This window comes from Bombus huntii, chromosome 2, assembly GCF_024542735.1.
Source record: "Bombus huntii isolate Logan2020A chromosome 2, iyBomHunt1.1, whole genome shotgun sequence".
Taxonomy (NCBI): domain Eukaryota; kingdom Metazoa; phylum Arthropoda; class Insecta; order Hymenoptera; family Apidae; genus Bombus; species Bombus huntii.
Genome location: NC_066239.1, coordinates 17265488 through 17278937, shown reverse-complemented (window position 1 = coordinate 17278937; position 13450 = coordinate 17265488). Strand labels below are relative to the sequence as shown.

At 38.6% G+C, this 13450-nt stretch overlaps 1 protein-coding gene across 10 annotated transcripts in view; it reads right to left on the bottom strand.

The window, feature by feature from the left end:
- LOC126878315 (cell adhesion molecule Dscam2) overlaps positions 1-13450 on the bottom strand; it is a 124598-nt gene that overhangs the window by 26822 nt on the left and 84326 nt on the right. For all 10 annotated transcript variants that reach the window (XR_007695635.1, XM_050640988.1, XM_050640985.1 and 7 more), the window contains exons 3-5: positions 13115-13279; positions 4187-4333; positions 3938-4055 (exon numbers count right to left, since the gene is read on the bottom strand). Coding sequence is in view for 9 of the 10 variants with exons in the window: in XM_050640988.1 (XP_050496945.1) it covers positions 3938-4055; positions 4187-4333; positions 13115-13279 (430 nt within the window). In the remaining variant the exon portion in view is untranslated. The remainder of the gene's footprint in view (positions 1-3937; positions 4056-4186; positions 4334-13114; positions 13280-13450) is intronic.

Below are 13450 nucleotides of genomic sequence, written 5' to 3'. Positions count from 1 at the left end.
TTGAAAATTTGCCGGCAGCCGCGCAGAAATCCTTTGTAGCATTCGCACGAAAATGGGTCCTGGCAGCATTCCATTCTGTTCCCGTTCTCGCACGCGAATTCCGGTAAAAATTTTCAAACGTAGCGTCGCGCGGACCGAACATTTCGAAGCTAACGCGGTTTGCATGATTGCAAGTTAATGCGACTTCCCCTGCCACTTTGGAACTTCCTTTTTTCCGGTAAAGACTCGAGGAATAATTTTTCATCGGAAGGCAAAGCGCTCGCGCATCAGGCAAAGGGCTGGTTGGTGGAACCGAGGCGCTTCAATTTCACTGGCTTTCGGGCACGACGACACGACCTAGAAACGACATCCAGTCGCATCCACAGTGAGCATTTATCCCGGAGATTCGGTGCTTTCTTTCATCCTCACCAACGTCTTGACAGTTTTCGATCGAAGCACGTTCGTCGGCTCGAACCACTTCCACGGATCCCCTGCTCTGTTTTTCGTTTCTTTTCCTCTCCTCACTTTCCCCGATCCTCTTCATCTTCGCCTTTTTCGTCCTCTCTATACCTCACCTAACCCCCTTTGTTTTTTGTAGATCGTCCAGGAACATCGTATCTTGTATCTTTGTTCGTTCTTGGATTTCTTGATACGTAAGGGAGCTGACTTCCTTCGGGAATTTTAGTTGGTAGTTCTAGGGGAAGTTACCCGAGGTAAAAAGGTAAGAAGTTAGAGTTCAAACTCGTCTAGTAGATCAGTTCTTCGATTCTTTCGAGAGCGTCAAGATAGCTGAGTTAAGTTAAAGGTGTATTTTATTTGGACTTTGCGACTTTCTGTGAAGTATTTCTCTCTCTCTCTCTATCTCTCTCTCTCTCTCTCTAGGAAAAGGGAATTACGTTTGTAGCGCGATCAGTTTCATGGTAAATACGTGCTATCTCGACTCGCACATGGTCTGACTGCAGGTAAATTGCAGCAAGTTTGTTGTTAGAAACCGAGCGTTTCTAGTTTCGATTGATTGCTCCTGCTTACGTCGTGTTTTGGAATAATGGATGGTGCAGGAGTGTGCTAATTTATAAGATGAATGTATGGTCAGCCACGTGTTAGAATACATACAGCCACATGTTACATGTGTGTATAGTCTACTAAAACAATATTTCTTTACGAAATCCTACATAAATCTTCATAATATGATACAATGTAATATAATATAATGAATGAAACGAAAGTTGCTAAATTTCTGAAATTTCTTCTAATTACACGAATCTTGAAAAACATTAATTAGTCTATTAAACATTACATCGTAGCCTCACTTTATGTTATTGCATGTATTACTATTAGAAATAACTTTTGAAGAAGATACAATCCCTTTTCTTAATAATTTTCTTCAAATTTTTCGCTTCATCGCCAATGTCCTCGCTTACTGGCAATTGTTTTCTAAAAGATGGTCCTTAATTCTTAGTCAAACATGCTGCCACTCTATGTACGATCCTTATAACCGTTACAACTGTTCTTCTTCTTATTATTAACATCATTGTCGTCGTTAATAAAATAAATTATCTAAACGTACAACTTCAATTGCTAAAACTAAATCCATTGCCTCGTTATTACAAGATAGAACACAACGCGTTAAAAATGGTTTCACTCATAAATCTGTAGCCGAGCCTAAATCATGCGATAAAACCAGTTCACCTCGTTATTTCAGTCGAATGGATTGGTATCGGTGAAGCATGTAAGTACTGTTCAAGCATATCGTTCGCAAAATGTCTTGGCACGCCATGCTGGCTAGCGCTATCGTCAATAAATTTTCATCTCTCCAGATGTTTCTTGTCCGGTGCATGCATCTGCCCGTGGTCCTGGGTCGAGGAAAAGGAGATCCAGAAATTCCAAGAGAGAAAGAAAGAGAACGAGGAGAAAAACTTTGTAGAGCAGAAGGCTCCTCGAAGACCCGGTGAGCGACATGGAGAGTTTCCGATTGTGCTTCGTTCGCGAAGCTTCACGTTCGAGTGCTTCCACTTTTCCTCGATCAAAGTCCTGCCCAGTCCTTATTTCTTTACTTACCTTCTATCTCGAATATTCCTGCCTCCGATTCTCCTTTTCCTGTCTCTGACTGTCTTTTCGTTCATTCTTGTTTCGATCCACCTTTCGACGCTGAAAAACGTGGCTCGTAGTTTTCTTTTAGATTAAAGAGCCAGATTAGAACGTGCGTTGTTTTTTCTGCTTCCTTTGTACGTTACGCTTTTATCGCTTTTCCATTGGCATGAAAGAATTTTCTTTGTACCTGAGCTTTCAGACGTTTGTCTTCAACCTCTGTAGTTCTTCGGCGAGGGCAAATGTATACGTCGATCGTAGTTTCGACACACAGAGATTTATCGTATCACGCAGAGATTAAAAGGTCGTATTCCGAAGGATTACCTCTATACACAGTCCTCGAAGGATCGATGAATTTTCATATCTTGCATCGTGACGGTAATCGTATCACTAGGAAAAACTACACTCCTCGGTGAACGCTCGATTTACGCGAGAATTCGTGTTTCCGTTTTATGGATGCTTCGTTTCCCGCCGCTTTGAACTCGCAACGACCAATGCCCCGCAATTACAGCGTTAAATTCGTTTATATCGTTTGTAATAATAATTGTAACGTTAAATTTACCATGCAACATGCCATCGGTTTTCGATTACGCGTAATTATTCCCATGATTATTTGGATGTATTATGATTTAATTTATATTTGCCAAACATTTCACGAACAAAGACTGTACATAGATAGCTCGATCAATCGAGCTGCGTCTTTCGTTCCATAAATAGCCTTTCGCCGCAACTTTGTTCGCGTGGACTATTAATATACAGAACAATTTTTAAACGGATGAACTTTTACGAATGAAATACCTGCATATTTTTCATACCAACAGTTAGATTGTTCTCCGTGGTAAAAAATATGAAATTATCAAATGGTTGGATTTCAGAACAAATACGACGTGAATAATAACCATCGTAGTTTGACAACTCGAACGCCAGCTATTTTCCAGCTTCTAGAAAACGGATCGAGATGGAACATATTCTATTTTCTTTCCCGGATACTAAGATATGGAACAGAGAAAATCCCAGGAAAACTTGTTCGGTAGTTCTTACATGATGCGAGTATAAGCAGACAAACAAACAGACAGACAAAAATTGAAAGAACTAGTCTTCTGGACACGATAGCTTATGAACTGTTCCTGGATAACTGTTTTTCTGTTATTCAATATACGGACACGATACTTCTACTGTTTTATTATTATTATATATAGATTGCTAGATAGTTGGAGAATTTCTGGCATTTTGGACGCACGTTGGTGTATACCTACATGTTTTGATTTTCGACATTTTTACTGTTTAATTTACCTTTCGTGAGTATAAAATACTGTTTCCTTAATTGTAAAGATATTTCTATATCTGATTTTCATAAATCGTATTAAATAGTTTAGGAATAGTCTTGCTCGATATTCGTACGTTGGCTAGTAGAATGAGTCCTTCGCGACAGACACAGTAGTATTAACCAATCGTTAGTTTCCAGAGCGTCGGAAAAATTGTACGATCTCTGTTACGTACAACTGGTTGTAACGAAGAGGATAAAACGAAAGACTATGTTGAATATCGCAATAGAAAAAAGAAATATTTTTTTTAAAGATGACAAACGGGAGTCATGATTATTGCGATTATACGTGTATATATGCTACTTAAATTTCCAAGTATTCTACACGCTGCAAATATTAAATGTAAAGTAACAATTTAAATAAGCGATATAAGCTTATAATTTAATTTACACGAACTTTATGTATTCACGTTAATGCGATTAAAAAGATTCTGCGTATCTAAACAAAAGTTCGTCGATGTAAAATAAAATTTATACTTTTTATAACAACTCTTCGTAATGAGTAAAGAGCTAAGGTATCTCTATCGAGATAAATGAAAAACTCACCGATATTCAGGAGTAGGACAGGCCTGTGCTACGCAGACTAACGACGTTGATTCATCTTGCGCGACGTGAACAACGCCAGAGTTTTCAAGAATCACCGGCGGCATCACCCCTCTGTGATCTACAAAAAAGGAAAAAAAAAAAGAATCGTTCGAGAGAGGGTCGATTAATGCGGCGGGTAATTGGAAAAAACCTCGGCAATTTCCCGACGATAAGAAAAATCGGCCTGTCCACCGGAGTGAAAATTACTACCTGCTATCCTTACGTTGGCCACGGAACTCACTACCACTTGTCTAGTGAGACGATGCATCGTTCGACATCTGTAGCCGTGTATTTGATCGCTGAACTCCAGGCTGTGGACCAGAAGTTCCCCGGTTGGTAAAAGGTGAAACTTCCCATCTGCAACGCAAATAATGAAAAAGAGGTTTATGCCTTTGTATCATTTATTGCCTCTTATCGTCGTAGTTTCTCGTTACGTTATATTATATATCCGCGTGTTACGCGTATTCTATACACTTTTCATAAATGCGTGAACATGCGTAGTCTAGTTATAATAATTTGTAGCAATAAATTTCAATTTATCAGACATTAAACAACGATATCCATTAATTTCAACGATCTATAACAACGATCGTTCGTAGTAAAACAATTACGATAATTTCAGCTATAGATCGAATGAAACTCTCTTTTCAGAAACTGTTGCGAATATTCTCGATACGAAGTATAATATCGGAGTCGTCATACGTTTGGACGCAATTCGCGTCCGAAAGCTTTCATCACGACTAGAACATGACCGGGCTATCTACTAGACGTTTTGCAATCCGGAAAACGGCGATGGCTATCTTCCCCACGGTGTTAAACGCGATTATATCGTCCCCGGAGCAAATAGCTCCACGTTCGGTGAATTATTTAACGCGAGATACGATAGATAGTGGGATTCGTGATACGTTGCAGAGCATCCTCTGCGAGACACTCTTTCGCACATGGCAGAAATATAACGAGGAATTTTCTAATCTCCGTATTATTCGTAACTGGCGTGCGTGGCGATAATTTATAATCGGCGTAGACGTTTCTCAATAAACGTGGCAAGCGGATTCGGAATTACCTTTGATAACTACTCTGTGCCATCGATGAACGAGCTATCGCCAACGTTTCGTGATATTTTCGTCGGTGAACCGGCGAACGGTTTTACCGTAACGATAATTATGCTAATTCCGGGATTTCCAGCGCCTGTTCTGGATGACTGGCGGAGGTACTACCTGGCCGTTCTTGCCCTGCTCGGCTTAAGCCAGTGCTCGTTCCTTAGATAAGCCCGAGCAACGTTAATGACGGTAGTTATCCTAAACATTCGCAGTCGTTTTACGAAAACCCCTATTCACGTCCAGATATCTTTAACATGGCTTTCGAATATGTGATTATCTTGCACGAAAGAGGTCGTTCTTCCATTAGTTCTCGTCTTTCTTTTCATTCCTTTTTCCTTCCACGTTGTCCGGAGCGTTTTTCGCTCCTCGTTTTTATTGAGATATGTACAATTTTATGTGCTAGACAAAATTGGCCGCGTAGTAGTGACACACGTACGAGAATATGAATGTGTGGAAGTATGTGCGTACACGGCATCTCGTCGGTTCCGTCGGCAGTGTGATATGGAAGATGGCGAGACGAAGAAAGTGCCGAGATGCGTGCAAATGTATATCGACGAAGATCTTGGAAATCGTTTATTACATAAATCTAAATCTATTTTAATATGAATTCTAAGTGTAACCTTGGTGTTCCTTTACTTTTGTATGGAAGATGGCGAGACAAAGAAAGTGTTCAGCTGCGTGCAAATGTATATCGACGAAGATCTTGGAAATCGTTTATTAAATAAATCTAAAACTATTTTATCATGAATTCTAAGTGTAACCTTGGTGTTCCTTTACTTTTGTATGGAAGATGGCGAGACGAAGAAAGTGTTGAGATGCGTGCAAATGTATATCGACGAAGATCTTGGAAATCGTTTATTAAATAAATCTAAAACTATTTTAACATGAATTCTAAGTGTAACCTTGGTGTTCCTTTACTTTTATTTCGCCAATTAAGATCCACGTTTCTCAACAGTTTTCATTCTGTTTCTCGTTGCTTCGTTGGAATCTTGCATGGCGAATCGATGAAGATTTTTACAAGTAATCGCGCGTTTCTTATCTCCGTGTTTGTTGGTCCCGCTAACGAAATTTCTAGCCGCGCGTAGTACACGCTACCTCCGTATCCCTATCCAAGATTCTACGTTATTACGTCTACGTTCGAACGCAAATTCGGCTACGAGACATTAGCACAGCTAAGACCGGCAGAGATAAGCGGTCCTGCTAAATAGCGATTGTCGGCCAAGTCAGCCGGCTTGGATGGGTTATGTAGTTTCGGTATCACACTCGATGCTACTACCTATACCCTGTCCTCTCGGATCTATTCAACGTAGATAGACTGCGTATGTACGTGACCATGTACACGATGTACATACGCGTATGTATGCACGAGACGGAGGAGGCTGCCTCGAATTACGTGCAGTCTGACCATAGCGCTATTAGTAAGATGGATATGTTACGCTTACAGAAATATAGCGACTATAGATGGGGAACAAAGGCGGCTTAATATTATATAGGCAGCAAGAAATACGGGATTGCTGCTTGTGAGAGAGTTGCTGTAGAGGCGCGAGAGAATGGTTAAATGCGTTGTGAAGTTAAAAACGGTAAGTAATTTGACGAATTGTAACGTTTATTCAAGGGGTGAAAAGATATTCGCGTAACATCTGCGTGGAAATTAATTAGTTGAGGTTGTAGGAAGGTATAAGAGGGATGATCGAATAATTGGCAGAATTTTAATATCAATTAGGTCAACAGAAAGATGTCTATATAACGTCCAAGTATAAATTAATTGTTTCAGGGTATGGAAAGCTAGGAGAAGGATGATCAAACAATTTTTAAAACGTTCGCGTTCCACGTGCACAAAATTAATTGTTTTAGGATATAAGAGATTATAAAAGAAATAGTTTATAGAATTTTAATGTTTATTAGATGGATAAAAAGATACCTGTACAATATTGGACGAGCGATAATGCGATATTTATCAAATGCACATATAAAACGGTGAACTATTGAGAAACGCATGAAATAATAATGATCGTGTTCTGGAAAAATAAAAAAAAAAAAAAAGAAACGCGATCAAGAGAAATGCAAAGGAAGATCTCTCTTTCAAAGATAAAATATCTGCATTCAAGTTCGAATGATTCATTCAGTTGGCCAGTTACACTGAAATCCCTTTCCTCCTCTGTTTTAATACATCATGTTAACCTTTTTATATTATTTGCTGTTCGAATGCGAGCAATTAATTCGCGCAATTTCCCGTCGATTTCTCTGAAAAACCATCGAAACGAACACTTTCGTTTAATCGACGCATGTTAAATTTGCGCGCTCCATTTACAAACTTTTTCTGTTCTATTCACCAGCACTATTTTCTGTTCGAACGTTTGGATTAAATTACAAACAAAAAGGACAGGAAGAAAAGATAAAAGAAAAGAAAGGAGGGACACAAAATGAGAGAAGGAGAAATAAAGAAAATTAACAACACGTTTGCACGCTGAAAACAATGAAACGCGGAACCGTATTGTACCAATACCGTTTTGTCAATGTACGCGCGCACTTTTAACGAGTCGTAAGCATCAACTTTGCAAAGGCATGTAACCTTTTTTGAGAGCCGTGCGTTCAAACAATATCGTTTCACGAAGACGATTCTATCGGCGAGCTCGTATGCGAAGCAATTAAAACTTTTCGCTCGTTTCGCGCGACAATTTCGTGCGTGTTCGCGAATAAACGTTTGACAATCCTCTTTGGAAAAACGTTGGCTTGTCAAAGAATTCGTGACAGTGGACATGGCGGTAATCCTCACGCGACTGTGTCTGCACACGTGTACAGTGTACATGGATGAAATATGTACGTGGAATTAATTGCGGGCTGATCCTGATAGATGTATAGGGATAGATTTAATGGAAACGTACAGGATATAACGTTTATAGGGTCATTCAGAATTAAAGGAGAAAACGCAATGAAAGAAGGCTGGCAAGTTCTTGTTCGAGCTTCTGTACGTTCTTTAACCCGAAGTTGCTAGTTTCTGATATATTATGATAAATGGAGACTGATGATATTTATGCAAATTCATGTTTTTATGAGCATAGTATCTTCGGATATTTTATGCATCTTTACATATTATGTGCACTTTCCACGTGTTTACTTTCAAAGTTTCTCGTAAATTGGCATAAATAAAGTAGCGACGAATGAAAACGATTAATTAAAAAGAGCTTTTCAAAGTTGATACGTTGAATAATTGAAGTTTGCGCGGAAAGGTTTTTCATCTGACGGTATAAGGAATCAGGTGGAACGCAAAATATTTTTTAACTGGGAAATAAATCGAATTGTATATACAAGTGAACATTTTTAAAATACTTTCAGTTTGGAAGATAATGCTGTTCCGTAGATCGTGAACTGCGAAAGGCAGTTACTGGTTTAGCAAAAGCCCGATGCGAACTAATTTTTATCAAACCTGCAGCAAATGTAACAACAATGCGAAAACATTTTTGAAGTAGCGCACATTTGTACAAAATTATTTTATTGTATTTAATTTTCGAATGAATTTCTAGAGAATTTAATTGTTTACTTATCAGATCGCATCTTGCACATGTTTGTATTGTTTCGATTTGTATCGAAAGCATTATGATTCCGGACGGAAAATGGAATTTCCGTCTAGCGAGTTTAGACGAACGACGGAAGCGGAACACAACAGACAAAAGAACTCGGTGAAATTTAATTTCTCGAGAACATTCGAAACGCTGTACACGTTCCTGTCTCGATTCGAATGATATTGTAGATCTTGCACTGGATTTGTTACATTCCTCTTCGCACGGTGTTTACAAAGACCACAAACGTGGGCTGCGTTTGTGACAGGAAGCAATTAAAAGAAACGGAGAGTTTTTTTTTTAATATATTGCTTTTTATATATATTTTAAACATATGAGAAGCCAAGTACAATAATTAGAACAATAATGGACGATTTTATGTCTGCCTTTTAGAGATTATGCAGAAATTCTGCCTGTTCGAGATTATCACGTCGTCTTTTATTATGTACATTATCGAGTAGCCCACTATATTTAATTTTATATTACTTACTATACTTAATTTTACGCTATACATTATGGAAACTCAGAATAGAAGAAAGAAGAACAAAGAAAGCAAAACGAGCGAAAATTTAACGAGATGAAATACGAGTCAAAAGTTAGAAACGAAATGTTTAAACAAGACTATACAGATATAACTTTCTATTTAGGTTTATAAACAAAAATTTGTAGTTTATGTACTATTACTCGATATAATGGCAATCCTAAAAAAGGACGTTATCCGCTAGAACTCGTAATTGGAACAAATAACATTTGTCAGTTAAGATTGTCGATATCCAATTAAATAATTTTATTTTCAATATTATGTTTCCTATCGGAAAGTATACTTCGATGCAATATTGGTGAATTGGTATCAGAAATAGTCGACACGACACATCGTAAATATGGAGGAACGAAGACATTATTCGCGACACTTTGATCTGTAGCGGTTCCCCTTGGATATTAGCCACATGGGTGCCTTCCGTCAGAACATCACTTCCAAAGCATGTACTTACTTCCCTATACATATAGTTTCGCGTCTTTCAAATATATTTTCTGCATTCACTATTAAGTATTATGCTATCTAATATAGATAAACTTTATACTAAATATTATAAAATTTTAAGATCACGGTATCGATGCATTCGACAAAATCTTCATCTTATATTCTTTCTAAGCGACAGCATTTTAGTTCTACTGACACGTATAATTATAAATCTTTCGACTTGTCAATCTTTCAATGTTTACTAAATCCAAAAATGTTGTATTAGAAACCTATAATATGTCGTTGATTAGAGATGAAAGATATCATTACCAATATACTTTACCAAACAAAACACTTTTCTCTAAATATGTTCTAACCAACGAGAGCGAGAAAATTTAATATCCTAACATATCCCTTGCTCTAAATAAATTTTTTATTGGTCGATAAAATTCCTTCTACGTACTCGTCTATTGCAAATACAATAAATTAACGTTTCACTTTTAATTTAATAATAGTCGATGAAGAAGAAGTATTTTGTTCTAGAGCTATTTCGTTTAACAGGCTACATATGTACAATCTGATTCGAAATGAAGTATCGATTTTCGATTAATTTCTATTTCCATCGCGTAAACCAATTTATTTCTACGCCAAATTCTCGCGCAAATGAGACGGATCTATCGACGATAGTCGGTCTCCGTAGACGGTTTAATAGCTAAAGCGCGTTATAGATCAGTAGGAATAAAGACAGTATCATTGACAGTCGCTTAATCCATGGCGGTGCCTTCCGCATTTACCCGCACCCCCCAAATGCTTTCCATCAGTCCCAATTCCCATAATGTCTCTGCTATATGGTCTCCGATTCCGTGAAATAGACGATTCGTTTCGAATGTTTGCATGTCGAAGATATGGGTTTCTAAATAGCTATGCTGACAAGTGCGCTAACAGACAATACGTGAAACGTGCCAAGAATCAAAAGAGATTCGGCAAATTGGTATGCTCAAAGCGCAGGTTACGAAATTTTGTGCCAGTAAATCCCGAGGAATACGAGAATTTGATCTTCCATCTCACCTGTTTTAAATTCTCTGATATAATTAAATTCGTAATATAATCGATGTTTGCTTAAATTTATCTTCGGTAGTTTCTGATGAATCCTATTCTCATTGTTCATACGAATATTTATAAATGGTCAACCTTTTACCTTTTAATTTCATCGAGCTGCATTAACAATGGGTTTTGTTCGAAGACACGTTCTTTAAAGTTTCAATTTGCATCGTCGGTCGACTACTCGCTGAAGGCTAATTAACTTTTTCAGAAAATCGATTTAACGAATACGTCATCAGATATAAGGTCACTAAGTTTTAAAGAAACAGTATCTTAGAAGTATTCTGAGCGCTGATAGTATCGTAAAAAGAAATTTTAACAAGGAGGAGGAAGCATAAGAAGGGAAGAAATTATACCGGAAAGCCGAGTGGGAAGACCAGGAGGTTCGTTAAAAACAAAGCTATATGCAGGGAATTTTATGTATCACGCGATAACAGGGACGGTTCACGGTGTGCCAATATCTTCTCGTTGAGGGCGACGTGTGTTTTTACTGTCGTCTTTTTTCCATGGTCGTATAAAAGTTACGCTATCCCGTCGTTCGTCGCTCGAAAACCGAACGACGATGGTCGTTGGATACCAGCCAGCTCTGTATTTTTTCATCGACTCCCGTTATCGCCGGGGAATATGCTTTTCTCAATGTTATGTGCAATTATAAAATTTGTCCAAGCACCGAGAGTTGACGTAACGTGGAACGAACTGATTTCAGGATCTACGTATGTCGGTCGAACGTTCTTTATTCCTATCGCTCGATACAATGTACTATACTACATTTGATGGTCCTGACAGTTTGCCAGAGCGCGTGTCCACCAAAATCTAAACAAGAAGAAGTCTAAACGAAAAGAACAAACCAGACGGAGCAACAAGACGAAAAATAGGCAAGTAGAAGGGAAATAATTATCAGTGAGATGAGTAAGGTAAATCGCGGAAAGATTGCAAGACCATCCTCAAACGGCATTAACAACGGCGTGTCGCGTCCAATTAAAAGGATTACTAATTAAGCTTACTAATTAATAGCGCGCGAACCGACGTGATATTACGTTTTAATTACCGGGTATCATCTTTTTCAATACGTGTCGTCGCAGCGACAGAATAGTAAAAGAAAGAAGGAGAGAGAGAGAGAGAGAGAGAGAGAGAGAGAGAGAGAGACACACAGAGACAGAGGCTCGGGAAAAAGCAAGACCAGCCGACGACGTTCTTAAATCCAATTAATTTCTACGACTATTAATGAGCGAGTCGCTCGACCGTTACGAGGTCGATGTCCTCGACGATCTCTCCGCGACCTACAGCAACGCCGCGGGACGGTGATGCAAGATTATTGTGGATATTAAATTTCACTGTACCGGCCGGTTGTACGCCCGTGGCCGGATATTAAATTTTAGTCCTAGTAAGCAATGCCACCAGCCGGCTATTATACCTCGTGCTACCTTCTACCTACGTGAAAATCGCCCGTACAACCTTTGCCATCTCCGCTCTCCTTTCCTATACAGTATCCTCTCTTTCGTCTCAGTGTTTCCCTGTTCTACCGCACGAACGTGGCCGTATAATTCTTCTTGTTTCATGCTTTGTGCTTCGTACACCTATCGGTTGTGTGTTGCTGCATCTGCGCCAATGGAATGTCTCTTGGGCTTTTATTACCACCTCCTACCACACGAGCGACCGCTACGCGGAATATTACATTTTGGTAGATAGGCGAAATTATCGATTATATGATAGCGCGCTGCTTTTCATATAGAATAATAGCGTTCGGGAGCGGAGACTGCCGCAAACTCAACCAGCGCGGCTATTAGCCGTACATATTCTTCCTGGTGTATACACTCTCGCGCGGCTTTTGAAAGAGAGGATGGTTTTTTTGTTTAGATAATGGTATCGTCGAGAATGGATTATTGTTAACGCTGGTTTCTAATCTTAATTGGAAGAAGAGCGTAGAAGCGTCTGTAGAATGGTACATGGAAGATTATAGATAAAAAGATAGAACAGCAAAATGTATGTAATTATGTTCCTTTCTCGATAAAACTCAGTATTAATTTTGTCAAAAATCTCTACATGTATTTTAGTAATTGTAGTGAAATGTCTGTAATTAGTCGTTTCAATTTTGTCTGAGTTGGTTTAATTCAATTTTAAAGCTTACAATATTTGAAGTGAAAACTATCTCATTGAATATATCCTCGAGGTATTCTTTTACTGTACCGTATGTATAAATCCTTTACCTGTTGATGGATATCATCGAACGTGGTTATCAAGTATCACTGCATATCTTACGTAAGTCATATTATTTTTTTATTAGTACCTTGAAAAGATTCTAATCAGATTAGGACTGAACGTACCTTTGAACGATTCGAATACGCTACGATATCTTCTCTTCGACTACTGCGAGTACAAAACGAAAACAACTATGTAAAAAGGGAAAATCTCTTACCTCCTTGTAGAGAAGGATAAATGTAGAACGATGGTTCCTGCAACCAGGACACCACGCGCACCAGATCTTTCACGAAACTAGGAACGACACATCGTAACACCGCGGTGCAGCCCCTCGATGCACCTCCGATCACCTCCACGTCGACTTTGTATGCTTGGGCTACCACTGTGAACAAATAAACGTAAAGTTACATTTGCGGTTGTACACAATTCCAGTGGAAAGATTTATGGCTGTAATTTTGCTCGGTAGACACAGACACAAAGTTATACTACTAAAATAAATTAAATAATAGACGAAGGAAATAAACTAATATTAAAATAATATTCTCCATCGATA